This window comes from Bos indicus, chromosome 23 (assembly GCF_029378745.1).
Source record: "Bos indicus isolate NIAB-ARS_2022 breed Sahiwal x Tharparkar chromosome 23, NIAB-ARS_B.indTharparkar_mat_pri_1.0, whole genome shotgun sequence".
Taxonomy (NCBI): Eukaryota; Metazoa; Chordata; class Mammalia; order Artiodactyla; family Bovidae; genus Bos; species Bos indicus.
In genome coordinates, this window is record NC_091782.1 from 16,958,704 (window position 1) to 16,981,436 (window position 22,733).

The 22,733-nt window shown below is 56.6% G+C and overlaps 1 protein-coding gene across 4 annotated transcripts; it reads left to right on the forward strand.

Moving 5' to 3' along the window:
- Positions 1-1,442: 1,442 nt before the first annotated feature.
- Positions 1,443-18,733, forward strand: MDFI (MyoD family inhibitor). 4 transcript variants are annotated; one of them, XM_070777960.1, is made up of 5 exons: positions 1,443-1,711; positions 3,298-3,384; positions 10,654-10,779; positions 13,730-13,954; positions 17,903-18,733. In XM_070777960.1, exons 2-5 carry the CDS (start codon positions 3,309-3,311, stop codon positions 18,157-18,159), a joined length of 684 nt encoding a protein of 227 aa, XP_070634061.1. In that variant the 5' UTR covers positions 1,443-1,711; positions 3,298-3,308; the 3' UTR covers positions 18,160-18,733. The 4 variants fall into 4 exon arrangements, with proteins under 4 accessions (XP_070634061.1, XP_019841922.1, XP_019841921.1 ...); XM_019986363.2 differs by having other exon boundaries at positions 1,448-1,711; positions 10,594-10,779; XM_019986362.2 differs by lacking the exon at positions 1,443-1,711 and adding an exon at positions 2,983-3,157 and having other exon boundaries at positions 10,594-10,779.
- The last annotated feature ends 4,000 nt before the right edge of the window (positions 18,734-22,733 follow it).

Here is a 22,733-nt window from a genome sequence, read left to right on the forward strand (position 1 = left end):
AGACAAGCTGAAAAAACAAACTCGGGAAGCAGCAAGGCTGGAAAGAAATGAATGAGGGGAGACGAAAGTGAAGGTGGGTAGAGCCTAACTCTGGGAGCCTGAAGGCCAATGTGAGCACTTTGCATTTGACTCTGAACTAATTATTGGGCCCCAGGAAAGCTAGGTCTGGACTTGTCTGCAGAGCCCGCTTGGTGTTGTGGGGTGGGGGCTGGAGGTGGTGGAACCATCTTCAGCCTCTACTCATTTACTCAGGTCCTTCGGGAAGAGACGGTAATAGGCCAAGGACAAGGGTGAGGTGTGTAAGGCTTACAGTGAGTGAGGCTCGGGTGTGAAACTTCAAGGGAGCAGCAAAAAAAAAAAAAAAAACCTAGGTAATTAACATAAAACAATATTTTCCTGCAATATATCTAAAAATTGAAATCAATGCAAAAAATCTCTAGTGAACAAAATGCCAACATTTTAAATGAAGACAGGATCTAAACCTGAATTTTCATGATCCCATCTCACTCGTTTCACTTTAATCTCAGCCCTGGTTCCAATAAAACTTTATTTATAAAAATAGGCAGCTGGCTGGCAGGGCTGTAATTTGCTGATTTGCTTTTTAATATCGAATTACAATGTATTTTATATTGGCACCTTCCCAAATTTCGCACCCCAGCAGAGTCTCCCAGTTACCTCATCCTAGTCCTGATCCTGGATAGCACTGAAACTATTAAGGTCCACATGGAGGGTCCCAGTGTGCGTTCCTCCTGAAGCTCAGAGAGGTAAAGGGACTTCCTAGGAGACCAGGTAGATGGTGGAATTGAGGTCTGGAACTGGAGTCCCATGCCAAGGCCCACCACCTGGTCATCACCCCATACTGTGTTTTGTCCTGGAATGCTGATTTTAATTAGTGGGTGTTTTTGTTTTCCCAACTTTTTATTCAAGTATAATACTCATATTAAAAAAAAAAAAGTACCTGCACTATAAATGTTCAGCTTGCTGAGTTTTCACACACTGAGCACACCTGTATAATCAGTATGTGGGATTAAATTTAAAGTCTGTTTTTACATTTCCAACAAACCAGACATATTACTTGGTGCTGGACCAGACAGTCAGGGGACTTCTGATCCCAAGCAGGTGATTTCAGACAGAGAGGCTGGGAGACTGGGCGGATCCAGAGTTTAGTGGCTGGGGATAGAGACTGAGAAGAGGGGTGTGTGTGTCGGGGGTGGGGGGGGGGGGGGGTTGGTTAATGGTGCAGGGCTGGGGTCTGCGCTTAGGGAGGGGCCGCACGTGCAGGAGAGGAGAGAGACAGTGGAGGCTGCCCTGGAGACAATGTCCACCCCCTGCTTACGTCCTTCCACTTCCAATCTTGGAGGCGGATGAGGCCAAGCTCCAGGGCCCAGGTAAACCGGTAAGAATGCTGCAGTCGCCAAGCCCCGCGGGTGCGTCCCGGTGACTCAGCCATTGCCAGGAAAGGGGAATCTGCCCCGCTCCCCAGAACTTCCAGACAGCAGCCTGATCCGGGCTGGCTCCCGGGGCTCCAGGCCGGGCTCCGCAGCAGGCAGCCCGGCCCCGGGAGTGGGACCCCTTCCTCCCCACCGGGGGGGCCCCCACTTCCGGCCGGAGGCACCTGGGCTTATCGCGGGGACGCTGCCTCTTGGTGGCGAGACCCCTGAGGGCCACAGTGGTCCTGGCTGCGACGGCGCCACGAGGACCTTTGAGCATCGTAAGTAGCGACTGAGGTGGGGCTGGGGAACACCGAGAAGAGGCCCTGGGTCCCTAGCTCGGCCCCCGCGTCCCAGCCCCGGTTTCAAGCCCGGGCTTGGAAGGCGGAACTGGGAGAACTGGCCTGGCGCCGCCGCCGCCTCCCTAATTGCTCACCGGCCCTCGTGGTGCGGAGCCCAGACGCGGCTCCCAGGCGTCCTCGGTCTAGCGCGGCCAGACGCCGTCACCCCAGCGGGCGGCCCCACCTGATCGTCTCCGGGCCCGCCCACCCCTCACCCGGTGGGCCGCAGGCTCCACGCCTCCCCCTTCCTCGGGGATCGGGTGCCAAGCTAGGTTCCCTGAACTAACCCCCACCCCCACCCCCACCACGACTGTCTGGTCGCAGCTCCTTCATACCCCCGCCCTGAGGAGGGATCCAGCTCAATTCCAGATGGGTAGCCCGGCTGCCCCTCCCCCAAACACCCCCCCCCCCCCCCGCGCAGGGGCTCACTCCCTCCTCTTTCCCAAGCACCCCGCAATTTGGAAGGCCTCGGATTCCAGTGTGGAGCCAAATGAAGGGCTGAACTCCAGAACCTCTCTTAGCCTCCAAAGCCGGGTTTCTGACCCAAATTCCCACGTGCGGCTGGTGGGGGTGGGGGAATCAGGGATGCTGAGGGCTGCTCTTGGGACACGGGAGGCTCGAATGTCACCAACCGGATTTCCCGAAGGGGGTAGCTTCTGGCGGGGTGGGCACCCGGTCTGTGCCACAGGTTAGGACCGCGGGCGGGGACCGATGGGGTGGGCGAAGCGTGCCTGAGAAACTCGATCACTCCCCACCTTTGGGACAACGAGATTTGGGGGCCACAAATATTCAGACAATTGGCACGAGGTAGTTGTGATCACCGTGGTTTTTCTCTCTCTCTCGTTCTCTTGCTTTTCCCAAAACTTTTGCAGAGTTTAGCAGGCGAAGGGGAACTCGCGGCCCCCTTTGCAAGCTTCCCGGGGAGTTGGGCCTGGGAGCGGGGCGGAGATTTGGGGAGACTGGGGCCCAGCTCAGAGAGCGCGGAGGAAACGCGCGGAGCCGGCTTCCTGTGGGGGCTCCGGCCGCGGCGCCCCGCGGACAGACGTGTCCGGCCCAGGCAGCGCCTAGCCGGGCGCGGGGGAAGGGACGTGGTGGTGGGGGACGCCTGGGAAGGCGAGGAGGGGGCGGGGAGAGGGTGGGCCTAGAGGAGGGGAGGGAAGAGGAGAGGCGAGCCGGGGAGGAGCGAGGGGGCTGCAGGGAGAGGAGGCAGAAGCAAGGGGGCGAGAGGCGCGCGCTGGCGCCGAAATGCGAGAAAGGAGCGAGTGAGAGGGGAGGGGCGCGGAGAGGCCGAGTGGCCGCTGGGCTGGGGCGCCCGCGGCCGGTGCGCATGGCAGGCCCCGCGCGGTGATTCCCGCGAGGCGAGAGAGCGGCGCGCAGCTCACTTGAGTAAGTCAGTCCCGGACCGAGCCGGGAGGGGTGTGGGCGCGCGGCTACCGCCGGATCGCCCCCTGCCCCGGCCCCCTTTTCCCCGGCGCGCGCGCGCGCGGGGACCTCCCGCCCCACCCGCTGAGCCTTGTTTCTCGTAGGTCCCGGGCCGATGTCCCAGGTGAGTGGCCAGCACCCCCCTCACTGCGACGCGCCCCATGGAGCCCCCAGCGCAGCCCCGGGCCCAGGTAGGAACCAGGGATGCAAAACAAGACCGGACGGGAGCATGGGTAGGCGGCTGGGGGAGGGCGGCTGGTATTTCTCCCCTCTCCTCTTTGAGAAGTGGGGAGACGGTTCGGGGGACCCTGAGTGGAGGTGGGGGCGAGAAATCTGGGTATCGGGGACCGGGTCCAAGGAGAGTGGAGGGCTGGGACGATGGGGGCAGGGCCCGAACGGAGGCAGCGGCCGCGCCAAGTTGGCTCCAACTCTCTCCACTCCCAACACCAGACACACACACACCGCAGTGTCTGTCTGTCCGTCTGGGATTTGTGTCCCAACCGTTTTTGCCCAGTGTGTAAATATTTATGGGGGCCTCAGGCAGAGGTGGGGGTGTCTGAGTCTTTCTCTCCTTCCCTTCCCCCATCCTAGCCGGAGCCTAGCGCTTCCCGAAAACTTTTGTCCACAGCAAGCGGCTGCAGGATCGGCCCCTCCCCTCCTTGCCATCTCCTCTCGTTCGCCTTCCTCCCCACCCGGGGCCTGGCCAGCCCCCGCCACTCCTACCCTGCTTGCACACACAGACACACACAGGCACACACACGCATACACACATACACAGAGTTTCTCCCCCGCCCCACCCCTCTCCTTCTCTCTCCCCGCTTCTCTATTTCAGGCACTCACCCCAACCAAGTGCCCACCACTCAAATGAACTGTCCCTTCCCCCAAATACAGGATCTGTAACCTTCCTGGAATTATTCCTGCAGGAGCCTACCCCCTCTCAGGGTTTGTGACTCCCTAAGGGGGCCTGGTAAGAAGGCAGGGGCCCTGGGGAGTCCTGGTGATGTGGCTCTCTGTCCACCTTCTCACCATACACATGTGCGCTGAGGTTCCCAGTGGACAGCAGGGACAGGGAGAAGTCAGGAACATCTAGGGTTTGTTGGGGAAGGCGGAAGGGTGGCGGGCAGGAGCACAGGCCCGGATGTCATGCCTTTAATCTCAGTTCTAGGTTAGTCTGATCATCTGCCTCCCTCTCACCCAGCCCCATTAGCCCTTTCGCCCCTCTTTGAGTCTCCAAATAATGGAGGTCTCATCCTGGACCTCTGACATGAACTTCCTGCATGGCCTTGGACAAGTTTCTTCCCTTCTATGGCCTCAGTCTGCACATCCACGCATAGGGACTGGTCTGCCCATTTGGAAAGACCCAAGTCTACCTGGTGTGGACGCTGGCCCTTTGGAGACCCAGGGTTGTGGAGGTGGGGATGGTGTCTAAAGTGGTGGGAGGGCAAGTGGCAGACGGCTGGCCAGGGGCCCGCACATACATGAAACCAACGTGTCTGCTCTGCATCCCGCCAGCCCTCAGACTGCCCCGCTGAATGTGGGGGCCCTGGAGTGGGGACTTCTGGGGTATAAACTCCTTCAGGAACTGGGCTCCTGGAGCCTGGGAGGAGAGCACGGGGCAGGGGCCTGGGAAGGTTCTTTCTCTCTCTTGCCCCTTCTCTCTTTCTCGGCCTCCTGATTCTCTGCCTCTCTCCCCGTCTCCCCTGCCTTCTTCCCTGGCTTATCCATCTTCTCTGTTCTCTCCTCCACTCCTTCCTTCCAAGACCCTCTCTACTGTGTGACCCGTTCCCGCCCCAGCATGGGGAGGAGAGGCTGAATGTGCTGGAGCCTGGAACCGGGACAAGGGCCAGGGTGGGCCACTGGGAGGGCTAAGTCCTGGGCTGTAACTTGAGGCCCAGCCCCAGCAAGCCCCCTCCCCAGCCTGGGCAGGGCCAGACAATGTGGCTTTCATAACACGAGAAGGCCTGGCTCTGCCGCTTTGGGAGATTGAGCCTGCTGCCCAGGAAGCCCAAACCGCAGGAGACCCAGCCAAAACCCCACAGACGCCTGAATCCGAGACCAGAATCCCCCACGCCCCTTGCTGAGCACTGACAGAACAGCAAGGCCACGGCGCTACCCCAGGGGGCCCTGCCTCCGGCAGGACCGCCAGGAACCAAGTCAGCCCCTCCCTCAGCCGCCCAGGATGCAAACGGGGAGCAAGGGGGCCCAGGGCAGCTCTGGTTGGGGGCTGGTGGCCAAGCCCCCACACCCTTGGCTCCCCCAGTGGCCTCCTCCTCCTCCAGCCCTGAGAGCCCCGGGAGCCTGGCTCCCTAACCCACAGCAAATTTCTGTCCAGCACTGGGGCGTCACATTCCTGCTCTTGGTTCTGAAGTGAGTTTCCTGGGGAATTGGAGCTTTTAGACCTAAAATAAAACCAGCTGGACCCAGCCTAACTGGTCAGCTCAGGCCCTCTCCAGTCCTTGTCCTGGTGGCCTGGGCCTGTGTCCCATGGGTCGCAGTGTGTATCAAGCAAGCCCACGTTCTTACTGTCGTGGTGCCAGGCACCAACCCCAATTCTCACCTGGTTCTCTCTCCTCCTCCCAACCTGGGGCATTCTAGACTCCAGAACTCAGTCCTCGCCATCAGACATTGGCTAAGTGCCACTGGGGGTGCAAAGATGACACTGACGTCGCCCCAGGCGAGAGCTGGGGAGGGCTGGTTGAGGACCCACGCTTCACTCCCAGTTACAGTTTACAGCAGGGAGCTCTGGGCGCTGAATCCTCAGGAAGTGGCCACTCCGAGGAGGGACTGTTGGCTCGAGGGTCAGGGTAGTCTTTCTGGAGGAAGAGGTGAACCTCCGGCTGGGTGGTGAAGGGTGATTGGATTTGGGGAGAGGGGAGGGGTAAGACCTTCTGATCCAGAGGGACAATAGAAGCCGGGATGGATTGGGCAGAAGGCCCAGTGGTGGCCTGGGACCACGGAGAGGTCAGTCGACCTGGAACACAGGATCCTGTCCATTGATTAGGTTGAAGGCATAGACTGAGGCCTTGAATACCAGGTCAAGGAGGGACTGGGATGAAGGTCTCCAGTCACTGCTCTCTGAGCAGATCAGATCCCTGCTGCCTCTTCAGAGATGGTCGGAGCTCCAGGGGAGAGGCTGGGCCCACTGTCCACAAAGACAGGGGAGTGGGCTTGGCTGGAGGAAGCAGGCATGGTAGCTCAAGGACGTGGGTCCTCTGGGCCCTTTCCAGGCGTGGGCTGAACCCATCCCACCTGGAAGAGGTCCCCCCAACCCCCTCTCGGTCCAGGAATGGCAAGCAAAGGGAGCACACAGGGTCCGGCTGAAGCTTGAGGCTTTCCGTTTCCCTCTCGGGCTTATGGATTTAAACGTGACCTTTCCACCCTCTTCTGGGGCTGTCTTTCCAGAACTCAAGGCATTATCCTGTGCCAAGGATGAGAGTATATCGAGGCATAGGGGCCCTTGCCTTTCTGCATGTCTCCTTTGGAGACTCTTGAGAGAGGTACAGGACTGGGGCTTCTGCTCAGAGATGCCCACCGCATGGCTGGCTCCCAGTATACAATTATCTTATTTTTAATTTATTATTATTGTTATTATTTTGGCTGCATCTCAAGACATATCGGAGGTGCAGAGTCCTAACCACTGGAGTGAGTGAGTGATAGTCACTCAGTCATGTCTGACCCTTTGCAACCCCATGGAGTACAGCCTACCAGTCTCCTCGGTCCATGGAATTCTTCAGGCAAGAATACTGGAGTGGGTTGCCATTTCCTGGGAATTACCCCTGTGCACATTAGAAAAAAGTGGCTATTTGATCAGATGGGGCAGATGTACCTGTGGGTGAGCAGATGGCACCTCCAGGGAGGGCAGGACCCCAACCAGGGATTCTCACACCACCCCCACCCTGGGCAGGTGCCTTCATGCCTAGCAACTTAAGCTGCTTGTCCACCCAGTGGCCCTTGGCCTTTGCTGGCCTCCCCACCCTCCAGAAGTTTCTCCTTAGAGACGTTCTCCCCTCTGGGGCCGAGCAGAGGTCTCCTGGTCCCAAGAAGCAAAACTAGGGTCTTTCGGCCTCTTGATGGTTGACCCCGTGGGCCCCACCTCTTATCTGGGTTTGCTGCCCCGTGTGCTCGCGGTGAGAGCTGTTTTTGGTCCAGCGTCTTGGCGTCGCGGCCCCCGGTCCATGCGTCATCCACAGACAGGTTTCCCCGGCACTTCTTGCTCCTCAGCCTGCTCCCCATCTCTGTGCCGTCTGCAGTTTCCTCTTCTGCCCTCAGGGTTTCTCCTTCAGCGTCTGCTGGGTCCCCTCCGCTGCCCTCTGGCTCCAAGAGGTCTGTCTGTCTGTGTTTCCAGGTCAAGATAACTGGACTGGATTTACTTTCCTCCCTGGTTTCCTTCCAAGGTCTGATGCTCACCCCAGAATGGCAGGCTTCCTGCAGGAGGGGCCTCCTCAGAACCTCGTCTGGGCTCTCTGTAATTTCCTGTTCCCACCAGATTCAAGGTCACCAGCCCTGTAGGTGACTGTCAGGAGAGACTGCCCAGAGTGTGGCAGTCAACATGTCGGGGAGGAGGGCCGGGGTGGGGACCCGTCTCCTAATCCTGCTTTCTCAATTTCCTCCCTCTCCAACCCTGGGGGCCCAAGAGAGCTGCAGGCTCGGCTCCTTCCCTTCCAAGAGCGACAGTGTCACCGCTGTGTGCCCTGGTGACCTCAGGAGAAAGCCTGGGACGTGACCACAAGGCCCGCCACGCAGTTACTCTATCTTCCCTCGTTCATACCGCAGCTGTTCACGCTGGGGTCTGCTGCTGGTCTCAGAACCTCCTTTCCCCTTTCTTTGCTGACTGACTGATTATTCAAGACCCGATATGGGCATTGCCTTCTCCAAGAAGCCTCCTAGACTTGCACACACACACATACACACACACACCACACCCCGGGGATGAGTGCCCATCTTCTCTGCTTCCACAGTCCTTAGCTGCACCTGCTGTAACCCCTGCCCTTCAGTTTGTGAGACTGTCACCCACCCCCACCCCAACAGAGGGCTCCTGGGTCAGTGACCTGGTCTTTCTCACTGTGGTCCACCCAGTGCTTGACGTGTTGGGGGGGTGTGTCGTCGCTGTCACAGCAAACAGCACAGGAAGGAAGGAGGAAAGGAAGGAAGGGAGAGGAGAGAGGTCAGGCAGGGGACGGGCGGGGGAAGCGTATGGGAGTGGCCCCCTGCATGCCAGGTACCGCTGAGGGTTTCATTTACTCTTTGAAACCCTGAGGGACAAGCATGCTTGTCCCCTTTTCATGCAAGGCGACCTAAGTCCTAGTAACTCGCCCAAGCTGGTATCCGGTAAAAACCAGGGCTTGGGTCTTCCAGCTCCTGGCTTGGGCCTCTGTCATTACAGGCTTGGGAGGGTCAGCACTCCCACTTCCGGGCTCTGGCAGGACGCCTCTGGGGCCAGAGGCTGGAGCTGGGCAGCCCCCTCCCTTCCTGGGAACTAGAACTCAAGCTGTGAGCCTCCCTCTCAGCTTGGTCTTGGCCTCCAGCCTCCCCTCTGCTCCGCTATAGATCAGCCTCCACCACTAGGCGGGCAATCTGGCTCCCCCTTGGGGGTCATCTCTGCTCCCCTGCTCCCCCTAGGCCCAGCAGAAAAAACACTTGTCCTCCTATTAACCTATTAGCCAGGTGGTGAGAGGAGCTTAAGGAATGGATGGGGCTGGAGGAACCCACCCCCTGCCTCCCTGGGCACCAGGAGGGGTTCCCAGCACATAACTGCCACACTTCAGGGGTGGCTGAAGCCCCAGTGCTCCCTCCTCCCTGTCCCAGCTCCCAGCTCCAGGCAGGGCCAGTGGTTTCCCCAGACAGGTTGGAGCATGCCTGCTGCTCTCTGTGCAACCTCCATGGGGCCCCTGGAGCCCCCACCCCCTGGCCATGGGAGACCAGAGTCTTTGGAACAAGGATCATCCAGGGGTCTCTGAGCCCCTGGATCGTCCCCTGCCCTCCAGATGCTCCCACCCCCTTGACCTGCGTGCCCAACCTGAATTGCTCCCTCTTATATCTCCCCGCCCCATCCTCCCCTGCCCTCATTTGCAGACAGCTCAGAGAAAGACCCCGTCCCTAAGGCCACCTGTGCTCTGTGGTCGGCTCCACTGCTGTCTCTAAGACTGGCCTTTGTCTCTGTCCCTGCGGGTGTGTGTGTCTCGTGATCTCTCCGTGGTGTGGACGGATGGGCGCCGACCTCTTACTGTCTGGATTTCATCACCCTTTCTCGTCATCTTTCTCTGTGGCTCCCTGTGTGGCTCTCCCCTCTCTGAGCCCTTCGGTCTCTGTTTCCATCTCCCCTGCTCCCATCATGGCTTGAGGAAAGGGGCACCCTCTAGGGGTGCCCCTGTCATTCCCACTGCACAACCTGGGGGTTGATGGGAGGCCCAGGCTGCACCCCGTCATTGCCCCACCTCGGCCCCTGGCCCCGTGACCCCAGGCCTCACTTTGTCCTGTTCACCCTCAGGCTTTCCCATGCCCGGTCACCTTTCTGCCTCCCGGTGCCACCTCCCAGCCCCCAGAACTTTCCTCCCCTGGGCCCAGCCGGCCCTGGTCCTGCTGCCTCAGGAACTGTGGGTTTGAAGGTGGCTCCAAGTCTGCCTTCCGCCCACCCTGGACAGAGGGACCGAGCCACTAACTGTAATTACATGTGGCTGCCGGCCGCCTCTTCCAGCCCTCTTGGGCCGTCTCCCTGTCTCTCTTCCTGCCTGGAGCCCCTCCGCCTCACCCCAGGCTTCTCAGACTCTTTCTCGTGCTATCGTCCTCTCTCTCTGCCCTGGTTTCTCACCGTTTCTCCATCTGTATATTGCTCCCTCTCCATCGCTTCTGCCTCTGCCCTCGTCTTTATCTTTCTCTCCATCACTGACTTTGTCTTAGTTGCTTGCCTGCCCTGGGCTGTCTGTCACTGGGCGTCTAAGTGCCCGGTCTCTCGAGTTCTGATGCACTGTCTCTCTTCGCTTCTGCCTTTCACATCCTTTTGATTCTTTCTCTCTGCACGTCGCTCTGGATGCCTGTTCCTATCTCCCCGTCACTGTACATCTGTTCTCTCCTGCACTGTGTCTCTGCCTCCTTCCCCCACTTTCCTTTGTACTGTGCATCTCTGGCCCCCTCCCTGACCACACACACACACACACACACACACACACACACACACACACACACACTTCCACGTGCACACACCCTTGCTCGCTCATGGGCTGTGGTTTGAGACCTTTCTATTTTAGAGGCTGGCACCGTTACCAGATAGGGTAAGGGCTGGGTAACTGGTACAGAGACCAAGAATGAGGGCTCAGGGCATTCTGGGCCGTGGGGAGGGGACCAGGGCTGGGCCAGCTGGAGGGCACCAGAAGGATGTCCCTCAGTCGTCTGCTTTTTTCTAGCCCAGACCCCATCCCTCCTTCCTGGGCTGGAGGTAGTGACCGGATCCGCTCACCCCGCAGAGGCAGCGCTTGAGGAGGGCTCCCTGGAGGAAGCAGCGGCACCCCCCATGACCCAAGGCAATGACCCTGAGGCCCCCCAGACCCTGGACAGCACTGACCTCGATGTCCCCATAGAAGCTGTGACATGTGAGTCCTAGGGGTCCGGGGTTTGGGTGGCAATACGTGGGGGTCACTCTAGGGAATCCAAAACAGATGGGCTTTGTGTGCCTACGGGAGCCTAGCCTGGGCCAGGACTTTGAGGTGTGGGCAATGGAAGGGTGTAAGACATTGTCATTGTCCTTGCTGTCTAGGAGGACATCCACATCATTTCTATCCACAAAATGATTTGGATAAAATTAGTTCAGAATGAGTGTGGACAGGCTGCAGGCAGCCTCATTCTGTGGTTCAGAACGAGAGCACGTGCAGTCTGCGGAGGGGGGCTGGGGCTCGGGAGCAGGAAACCGGAGCCCGAGGCAGCCCAGCTTTCGGGGTGTCAAGAGCAAAATGGCAGGAGAGACACTTCTAGTGGAGCAACTAGAAAGGAGCAAAACTCAGCTGTGTTCCTGGGTTTGGCTCCATGTCTCCGAGGAGGTCCCGGAGGGGGAGAATTTACCACCATCACCCTCAAAAGCAGGGGAAGGGGCTTCCAAAATCATTTTGTAATTGCCAATAAGATCAGCAAAATCTATGGGACACATTGGTACTTTTCAACTTTCTTTTTCTGTATGAGCTCTCAGACTCTCCAAATCAGCCTGTAGTGAGGCAGCCAGATAGCTCTTGACAAGCCCATTTTACAGATGAGGAAACTGAGGCTCCCTCACCCTGGACACAGACTGGGGAGCTCAGGTCTCCAGCCCCAGGGCTGTGTCCTGTGCCTGCCTGCCCTGCTGGCATGGCAGAGTCGTGGAGCCACTTTCAGGCAGGGCATTTGGGGTAAGCTGGACACCCTGGAAGTCGGGGTTACTAAATCCTACTAGCACACTGTCCTCGAGACACACCCACCAGCAGGACCCAGAGAAAGAGGTAAACGCCGTGGCCATGGAGGAGAGGGCCTGGAAGGGACAGACGCTCCTATGTCCATGGGCCCTGGGTGTTTGCTCTGTGACTCAGCCCCCACGGCCATGGCCACAGGCAAGCTCTGTGTCCGCCCAAATCTCCCGGGGCCCTCAGCTCACCACACGCCCCCGCCCTCTGGTCACTGTGCCTGTGTTTAGGCAGCAGGGCAGAGGGCACCAAAGCTGGCCAAGGACTCAGCACAGTCATCCCCCCACCCCGCCACCCCGGCCGTGGAGCCCAGAGGTCGGGGCAGGATGATTCAGGCCTGGCCACTTCCCATGGCCTTACCCCTGTTTACCCAGATGCAGGGACCAGCCGCTGCTCAGGGCCAAAGGTTCCCAGTGTGGCTCTGTCTCCCATCCTTGCCCTGACCCGCCCCCCGCCCCCAAGCTTGTCCTCAGCTCCTTTCTGTCAATCGCCATCTCCTTCCCACTCCACTGCCTAGCTGTGGAAGCTCTGGCAAGTTTTACCCTCTCTGGGCCTTGGTTTTTTCATCTATGAAATGGGCTAGTAACAGTAGTTCTGTTTGACACGTAACGAAATTATTACACATAGGACTCTCAGCACTGTATCTGGTACCTCATCACAGCTCAAAACATGTTGGCTACTAATTTCAAGAGTAGTGACGGTTGTGGTAGTAGCAATTCATTCCTCAGCCCTTTGTCTCCCAACTTCTGCCCCACTCCACGCCCCTCTGCCCTTGGAGCCCCACCTTTTAGCCTCCAGGCTGATCCTACCTATGACCCTTATCTGTGTGACCTTGAACAAGTTTCTATACATCTCTGGGACTCAGTTTCCTCATCTGTAAAAGGATACCGCCCCATAGCAATAGAGAGAACAATTCGCACCCCAAGTGCTCCAAACAGTGCCAGCGTGCCGTGGGTGCCCGGCGAAGTGCTCCCACCATTACTAGAAGGCCCAGTACCCCCAGTCAGGCCCCCTTCTGTCCCCTCAGCCTCCAACACCCCCCACCACCCCCTGACATCTCCTGCCACAATCCAGACCCAGAGATTTGGCCTGGAGGGACCTGGGGATCCAGACCCCAGGGCCAGAGAGAAGGAAGCGCCCCAAATTTATACATTTACTGAGGGTCCTCAGGGCCAGAGGATCCCACCCAGGAGTCAGGGGCCCTGAGCAGAGGGGTCCTTGAACTCTTGTGACCCCTTCTCAGACTTCTGCCCTGACACACAGACACACACACACACGTGCATACACCTGCCTTCATCTCTTGGGGACAGAACCGTACCATCCAAGTGGGCAAACCTGAGTGAGGTGAGGCAAGGAACCAGGTGCTGGCATGCTCTCCAGGACCGTTTTCCCCGCACCCCACTAATAAGCTGGCTTGGTCCCTCAGTCTGGGATGGGGACCCAGGGTTCCTGGCTTCTGAGGTCTCCCTGCTGGCTTCCCTCTTCCCTCTCCCGCTCCCCACCTGGACCCCAAGGGCCGCTCAACAAACTTTCTTCCAGCGGGGGCAGGGGAGCTGGGGGTGGAAGGAGCAGGAGGTGGGGGGGCTGCTGTGAGGAGCCCCCCTGGATTCCAGGGCCAGGCGTTCATCTCCAAACAGATGTTTCCAATGAATCACCCGGCACTCGAAGGGCAGAAGCAGCTGGGGGCTTGGCAGGGGCCGAGGTGATGGTTAACTACTTCCGTGCTGCCCCTCCTCCTCTCTCCGCTACCACTGTCGCCAAAATCCCCAGACCCCAAGAGCAGGAGAGTGGATTTCACATGGGATAAGAAGGTGGGGTGCAGGCCCCTGCGCTTCTCCCCTTGCCTGCACCTCTGTCTATTCTCGAATGACCCCTGGCCTGGAAGTCAGGGGCCAGGCTCCACTTGGAGGCTATTCTGTGATGCGCCTCTGGGCAAGTCAGTTCTGCTCTCTGGGCCTCGGTTTCCTCATCTGCAAAAATGCAGATCAGCTAGGTAAACTGGGGTGTGTCTAGGAGCGAAGCCAGCAGGAGTTGAGCAGAGCCCTGGGAGACTGTCCCGGCCACCCCATCCCCCACCTTCTCCTCCATCGCCCTTTTCTCATGGTCTCTCTAGGCCAGCCCCAGGGGAACCCCTTGGACTGCACCCCACTAGTGGCGAATGGCTCTGGCCACCCCTCGGAGCTGGGCGGCGCCAGGCGGACGGGGAACGGTGCCCTGGGTGGCCCCAAGGCCCACCGGAAGTTGCAGACGCACCCATCTCTCGCTAGCCAGGGCAGCAAGAAGAGCAAGGGCAGCACCAAGTCCGCTGCCTCCCAGATTCCCCTCCAGGCGCAGGAAGGTAAGCACCCCACTCTGCGTCCCCCAGAGAGAAGCCTCCAGAAGTCTGATGCAGGGAGCGGCAGCAGCATCTTTACTAGGTTGCTTAGAAGTGTGGCACCCTATCCCCACGCCAGGCCCTCAAGGTCCAAACCTCTGGGTGGGGCCCAGGAGTCTAGATTTTAACAAGCTCTCCAGGGAATCTGATGCAAGACAGAGAACCTTGCAGAGGACACTTGGGTAAAGTGAGACACATCTGAGCTCTCAAGACCACCCCTTCTCGTCCCTCCTCTCTCAGAGTTGCTGTAACAGAGAATGGAACCATCTGGGCTGGTCCAACCAAAGCCACCCCATTTCTGGAAACAGAAATTTTCCTTGAGCTATGGACCATTTGCCTAGTGAGAGCACAATAGCAGAATAAAATGATGCACCATCAGATGCTTAACTGGGGGGAAGGTGGGGGTGCAAAGTGCAGTGGGAGGTCAGAGCACCTGGATACACCCGCGGTTGTTCCTGCTGCACAGAGGTCCTCTGGGGGGCTGCCCTGGGCAATCAGGTCCCCCGCCCCACAGGCATGAGTTCAGCAAGGTGACGGCTGCCTGTAACCCAGTGATGCTTGACCTTAACCCCAGAACTTTTAAGTAGTTTCTCTCCATGTTGGGAGACTGGCTGGTCCTCTGCAGACAGAATTCAGTGTACACCTGAAATCAGTGTACAGAACTCAGTGTACACCTGAATTCAGTGTACAGAACTCAGTGTACACCTGAAATCAGTGTACAGAACTCAGTGTACACCTGAAATCAGTGTACAGAATTCAGTGTACACCTGAAATCAGTGTACAGAATCCAGTGTACAGAATTCAGTGTACAGAATTCAGTGTACACCTGAATTCAGCGTACAGAATTCAGTGTACACCTGAAATCAGTGTACAGAATTCAGTGTACACCTGAAATCAGCGTACAGAATTCAGTGTACACCTGAAATCAGTGTACAGAATCCAGTGTACAGAATTCAGTGTACAGAATTCAGTGTACACCTGAATTCAGCGTACGGAATTCAGTGTACACCTGAAATCAGTGTACAGAATTCAGTGTACACCTGAAATCAGTGTACAGAATTCAGTGTACACCTGAAATCAGTGTACAGAATTCAGTGTACACCTTTGCACATGACATGTTCATAACTTTCACCCTTCCCCCCAGAGCAGATTATGCCCAAGAACCTTATTTATGAAGGGGATATTCGTACATTTAAAGCGAACAGGAAGGCATTCCTTCGTGGTCCAGTGGCTAAGACTCCATGCTCCCAATGCAAGGGGCCTGGGTTTGATTCCTGGTCGGGGAATACCACAAAGAAGACTCAGCACAGCCAAATAAATAAATATGTTTTAAAATGAAACAAAGTTAACAGAGCATGACCTGTGAGCCAGGCACTGTGCTGTGTGCAGGGTACCCAGGAGATGGTTTCATAAAGCTTTCATGAGAGGCACAAACAGGTCATCTCACCCTGCGATACGATAAATGAGGAGTGATAAAGCGAACACAGGGATGCCCACACCAGCGCCGAAAACGGGAGGGGAGTCTGGGAAGGCTCTGGAGGTGTCCGAGCAAGCCTTAAAGGACCAGTAGGAGGATCCGGCCAGGGTGTGTTAGCACGGAGGTGAGAACTGGCTCATGTGGCTAGTTGATGAAGTTCCAGGGGAGGAATGGTGAGAGGTGAGACTCCTAGTGGGGCTTTCAGGTGGTGCTAATGGTAAAGAACCCACCTGCCAACTCAAAAGACCTAAGGGATATGGGTTCGAACCCTGGGTAGGGAGAAGCCCCTGGAGGATGGCATGGCAATCCACTCCAGTATTCTTGCCTAGAGAATGCCACGGACAGAGGAGCCTGGCAGGCTACAGTTTATAAGGTCGCAAAAGATTCCCTGTACACAGGACCTGGGTGTGGGCATCAGAGCTTCCGTGGCAGTGTGAGACTCCCACTGGACCAGCAGCCTGTACCAGGGGCCCGCCTGGTCAGGGGAACCGGACACAGCCTATGGCCTGGCCCCTGGGAGGAGTGCCAGCCAAGCACCCTGGCCACACGCTGAGCAGTTCAGAGCCTGGGCTGCTGAGCCAGCGCCGCCACGTCGGGCTGGATGCCCAAGGGCGGGAGCCCACGTTCATTCCCTCCCTTATATTTATTTACTCAGCACCCGCAGTGTGCCAGTGTTGGGCGCCCTCCCTTTTGATGCTGGTACTCTAGTAGGTGGCAGAGCTGTGGAAGCCATGGAAGGTGATGAGTTCTAGGCAGGGAGGCAGAGCAGGCCTGCGGGAGGGGACGGGGGTGCGGGGGTCAGGTGGGCAGCTTGCGGTATTGAAGAGGATTCTGGAGGAAGGCTTCACCGAGGGGAGACATTTGAAGAAGGAGAGATAGAGTGAGCGGAGCAGGTTTCTGGGGCCAGAGCGCTGAGAGAACAAGGGGGCCGTGCCTGCAGGATGGGGAGCAGCCAGTGTGGCCACGGCGGAGTGATGGGAGAGGGGCCTCGGGGGTCACTGAGCACCCTGGGCTTTTCCTCCCAGGGAAGTGGAACCTGCTAGAGGGTCCTGAGGGCGGGAAGGATGGAATCCAACAGAAGTCTTTCAAGGGTCCTCTGGCCTCCGTGTGAATGCAGGGGTGGCCAGAGGCAGGGAGTGAGTAAGGATGCTGTCACTGGGCAAGAGCTGAGCAGGGTGGTAGGATTCCTCATAGATTATTTATTTATTTCACTTTTGTCTGTGCTGGGTCTTCACTGCTGTGCTCGGTCTTTCTCTAGTTGTAGAGAGCGGGGTCTGCTCTCTAGTCACAATCTGCAGGCTTCTCATTGCTTCTCTTGTTGCGAAGCAGGGCTCTAAGGCACGTGGGCTCGGCAGCTGCAATTCCCAGGCTCCAGGGCACAAGCTCAGTAGTTGTGGTCCATGGGCTTAGTTGCTCCACAGCATGTGGGATCTTTCTGGACCAAGGATCCAACCAGTATCCCCTGCATTGGCAGGTGAATTCTTGACCACTGGACCACCAGGGAAGTCCCTGGATTGGTTTTGAAGAGACTTCTCAGAGCCTCCGTTTCTTCATCTGTATTGAGGGGTTGACACAGCCCCACCTCAAGGAGTTGTTACAAGTTTCACTTCAGTTCAGTTCAGTTCAGTCACTCAGTCGTGTCTGATTCTTTGCGACCCCATGAATTGCAGCACGCCAGGCCTCCCTGCCCATCACCAACTCCCGGAGTTCACTCAGACACAGGTCCATCGAGTCAGTGATGCCATCCAGCCATCTCATCCTCTGTCGTCCCCTTCTCCTCCTGCCCCCAACCTCATCCTCTGTCGTCTCCTTCTCCTCCTGCCCCCAGTCCCTCCCAGCATCAGAGTCTTTTCCAATGAGTCAACTCTTCACATGAGGTGGCCAAAGTATTGGAGTTTCAGCTTTAGCATCATTCCTTCCAAAGAAATCCCAGGGCTGATCTCCTTCAGAATGGACTAGTTGGATCTCCTTGCAGTCCAAGGGACTCTCAAGAGTCTTCTCCAACACCACAGTTCAAAAGCATCAATTCTTCGGCGCTCAGCTTTCTTCCAACTCTCACATCCATACATGACCACCGGAAAAACCATAGCCTTGACTAGACGGACCTTTGTTGGCAAAGTAATGTCTCTGCTTTTCAATATTCTATCTAGGTTGGTCATAACTTTCCTTGAGTTTAATTCCTGCACAACACTTAGAACAGGGTCTGGAACATACCCATCCTGGGTATGTTCATGAAATAGATAAATGACCGAGGGAGTTGGTCCCTCGGAAGCAGGGACTCGGGATCTAGGCTGCTGGGTTTCAGACCCTCACTCCCTGTGACTTCCCTGTGCCTTGGGGTCACCTGGAAGGTGGGTCCCCATTTCCCGGTACCCAGGGAGGGTTGCACGAACGTCATTCCTCACCGAGTGAGCCCCCGGCCCTCTCGCCCTCAGACTGCTGTGTCCACTGCATCTTGTCCTGCCTGTTCTGCGAGTTCCTGACGCTGTGCAACCTGGTCCTGGACTGCGCCACATGCGGCTCCTGCAGCTCCGAGGACTCATGCCTCTGCTGCTGCTGCTGCGGCTCCGGCGAGTGTGCCGACTGTGACCTGCCCTGCGACCTGGACTGCGGCATCCTGGACGCCTGCTGCGAGTCGGCCGACTGCCTGGAGATCTGCATGGAGTGCTGCGGCCTCTGCTTCTCCTCCTGACCCCTGCACGCTCTGGAGGCCGCCCCGTGTCCCTGGCTGTCACCCCAGGCTGCGCCGCCCCCTCCCCCTGGGCCCTTCCCATCCGCCCTGCACCCTCCTGGAACCCCAGCCCGGTGAGAGGGGGAGCCGGTCCTCCTTCCCGGTTTCCCAGGACCTAGTGGGGGCGACGGGAGGGGGGACGGCTCCTGGATCAGCTGCCAGGGCTGCCGAACACTGTGAAAGTTGGGGGAGGGACAGGGGCATGGGGGAGGCTGGGGCGGGGCTGTGCACTCCTCTACCTCTCACTGCCCCTGTGCCTGCCTCCCCTGCCCCCATCCCAGGCTTCGAGAACAGCAAAATGTGAAAAGAAACACATCCCACCCGACCTCAGCCAAACCCCTCCCCCGTCCCCTCCTGGGGTCTTGGTGGGGGGACCTGACCCACACAGTGACCCCGGAGGGCAGGGCTGGCCTTGGGCCCAGGGTGGGGTAGGAGGGGGGAACGGTATAGAAAAGACTGGAAGGGGAGAGGGAGGGAATGGAGGGTGGGTCCGTTCTGTTTGTTGCTGTAAATAAAGATGTATGTCCATCTCAGATTTCCTCAGGACTCATGAGTAACAGCCTCGGACCAGGACTCTCAAAAGCAAACACTCCCACAGCCCTCCCCCGACCCTCCCAAATGAATAGGGCTTTCCTGGCTTCTGGGCCCCCCGCCCTTGTTTCATGCCTACCCCTGAGGGAAGGAAGGAAGAGGGGTACCCACTCCCCACCTTTATTTCTCTCTTCTGGCCAAAGGGATGGAGAAGCCCAGACAGGGAAGAGTTAACCCTTGGCATAGAATTAATTAACAGCAGATGTGTTCAGGTTTTGATTAATTAATCTCCTGCTGACTCCAGTTTCTCGAAGCCATGATGGCTTGAAGGCATAGGGTGACGCCTGTGTCAGTGGCTGAGCCGTGCCTGGGGAGGGGGCAACCAGTGCGGCTCTGGAACACGTTTGTGGCCTGAGTGGGTTTCACGTGGCCCAGCTGCAGTTGACCCCCTGATTGCCAGGGGGCTGAGATTGAAGAAAGTTGTCAGGACTAGTGGGAGCCTCAGAGGCCACGTTCCAGGGCCCTTGGTGCGGGGTAGGGGTTGGGAGTTGGAGGGGGAAGACCTGAGCACTGAGGCTGAGCGTAGGGAGGGCTGCCTGGACCAAGCCCTCTTCCACCCGGTCCTGGACCTGGGGGGAACCAGGACAGGTTCAGGGTGAGTGAGAGGACGTCTCGTGGTTGGCCTTGGATTGTCCTGAGAAGACGTGGCCGAAGAAGCCCTTGAAAGATGGAGACCTCCTGGGAAACTGGCGGGCTCTGCTTCCAGGAACGAAGGGTGGAGAGGCCCCGATGGATTCTGGAGAAAAGGAGGGAGCTCAGGAAAAGGGCCAGATGAAATCTGAACTCTCTGAAGGAATGCCACGCTAGGAGCAGCCCACGGCCTTGGGCGTGGGCTGCAATGTCAGCAAAAGGAGGTGACAGGAGGTAGTGAGGAGGACAGCCCCCAGCACCACACTGCCCCCCCCCCCCCCCCCCCCCCCGCCGCCCTGCAAACTCATACACGTGTACTCAGAACACACATGTACTCAGACCTCACTGTACCAGCACCAACGTTTTCTGACTTCTGGGAGCACGTAGGAAACTCAGAACACAGAGAGGAACTGACCTCCCCAGGATCCCATCAGCAAGGTCAAAGTCGAGAGAGAAGCCCCATCTTCTTGGCTCCCCTCAACGTTCATTTATCTGCTCACTTGTCTCAGGTTTTGGGTTTTGTGTTTTGTTGGGTTTTTTTTTGCTTAGTTATTGTATGCTTGAAGTACAAGCGTTTTGAGTCTAATCTGTGCATACACAAGCTTTTACCTGGATCGTTTTCCTTTTTATTTACAAAAATGTCAGCATCCCCCTCACACTGCACTGTTTCTATCACTTGACCATTTTGCCTTGGGGGCTCTTCCTTATCAGCACATTGAAGAGGAGCCTGGAGCTTCCCCAGGGATAAGCCACCATGATTCAGGTGCCCAGCTCCGCTGAATCCCATCCATTCATTTCCCTGTTATAAACAAGTTACATGAGCATGTCCTTTTGAACAAATGAGCTGTTTCTGTAGAATAGTCTTGAAGGTGGGATCGATGGGCCTCAGGGCATGTGTTTGTGACTTAGCTGACCTCAATGTAGGGAGTGCCCGTCCACTTCTCTCACTGCTGCCTCCCTGTCCCCAGGAGGATGGACAATGGTGGGAGGGCTCCTCTTTGGTCCCCACTCAACCCAGTTTCTTACCAGGGCTGGGGTTCAAGGAACTTGAGGGTGGCTGGGAGAGCCGGGGTTGGGGGTGCTCCTGACCAACTCAAGGTCTGGTCCAGGTGGGCAGGAAGGCCCCCTCCCTGGCCCTCTCCCCTCCACGGGGGCTGAGGCAGGAAGAGGCACCTCTGTAGTCCAAATAGCGATTTCCTGCTACAGGATAGTGGCTGAAATCCGAGAGGCTGAGCTGGGTGGGAGCAAGACAGGGGCGAAATTTAGCCAGCCTCCCCCAGCGTGCATACACACACACACACACACTCTCTCTCTCTCTCCCCCTCCCTCTCCTTACAGCCACATACTCACGTGCCTTCTACAAAGTCACACACATACCACTCACACACACATACACACACTCTCCTTCTAGCCACATATTTACACACATTCCACAAAGTCACACACATTCCACACACACAGACACACAGACACACACCAGATATATATACACATGCGGTCACACACCGCACGTTGCAGAGCCTGCAACACCGCCAGCCCTGTTCATCCTGACCTCTGTGTCTGCTGCCCTCTGCCCATGCCCCCATCCCAGGCCTGCCCTGCCTTCCCCACCTCCACATCCTTGCCCAGGCAGTCTCAACTTTGCTGGGAGGTAGATGGCGACTTAGCAGCAGCAGCAGTAGCAGATGGCATTCAATGGCATTGGAGGTGATGGAATTCCAGTGGAGTTATTTCAAATCCTAAAAGATGATGCTGTGAAAGTGCTGCACTCAATATGCCAGCAAATTTGGAAAACTCAGCAGTGGCCACAGGACTGGAAAAGGTCGGTTTTCATTCCAATCCCAAAGAAAAGCAATGCCAAAGAATGGTCAAACTATCGCACAATTGCACTCATCTTACACGCTAGTAAATTAATGCTCAAAATTCTCCAAGCCAGACTTCAACAGTGGTTCACGTGAACCATGAACTTCCAGATGTTCAAGCTGGATTTAGAAAAAGCAGAGGAACCAGAGATCAAATTGCCAGCATCTGTTGGATCATCAAAAAAGCAGCAGAGTTCCAGAAAAACATCTACTTCTGCTTTATTGACTAAGCCAAAGCCTTTGACTGTGTGGATTACAACAAACTGGAAAATCCTTAAAAAGATGGAAAGAACAGACCACCTGACCTGAGAAATCTGTACACAGGTCAAGAAGCAACACTTAGAACTGGATATGGAACAACAGACTGGTTCTAACTTGGGAAAGGAGTATGTTAAGGCTGTATATTGTCACCCTGCTTATTTAACTTATATGCAGAGTACATCATGAGAAGCATTTCATGTACATCAGAGTACATCATGAGGAGCATTGTACTAGATGAAACACGAGCTAGAATCAAGATTGCCAGGAGAAATATCAATAACCTCAGATATGCAGATGACACCACCCTTATGGCAGAAAGTGAAGAACTAAAGAGCCTCTTGATGAAAGTGAAAGAGGAGAGTGAAAAAGTTGGCTTAAAACTCAACATTCAGAAAACTAAGATCATGGCATCTGGTCCCATCACTTCATAGGAAATAGATGGGGAGACAATGGAAACAGTGAGAGACTTCATTTTTGGGGGCTCCAAAATCACTGCAGATGGTGACTGCGCCATGAAATTAAGAGACGCTTACTCCTTGGAAGAAAAGCTATGACCAACTTAGACAGCATATTAAAAACCAGAGACATTATTTTGCCAACAAAGGTCTATCTAGTCAAAGCTATGGTTTTTCCAGTGGTCATGTATGGATGTGAAAGTTGGACTTAAAGAAAGCTGAGTGCTGAAGAACTGATGCTTTTGAACTGTGGTGTTGGAGAAGACTCTTGAGAGTCCCTTGGACTGCAGGGAGATCCAACCAGTCCATCCTAAAGGAAATCAGCCCTGAGTATTCATTGAAAGGACTGATGCTGAAGCTGAAGCTCCAGTACTTTGGCCACCTGATGTGAAGAACTGATTCATTGCAAAAGATCCTGCTGCAGGGAAAGATTGAGGGCAGGAGGAGAAGTGGGTGACAGAGGATGAGATGGTAGGATGGCATCACCGACTCAATGGACATGAGTTTGAATAAGCTCCAGGAGTTGCTGATGGACAGGGAAGCCTGGCGTACTGCAGTCCACAGGGTCACAAAGAGTCAGACATGAATGAGTGACTGAACAGAAATGACATTTATCTTAGAGGCCACCCACCCACCCAGCTCTGCCCACACATCCTTCCAGGGCAAGCCCTGGTTCTAGACCCTTCCCATCCACACCGTGGCCCTTCTCTGTTGGCTCCCAGTCACTGCTCTCTGA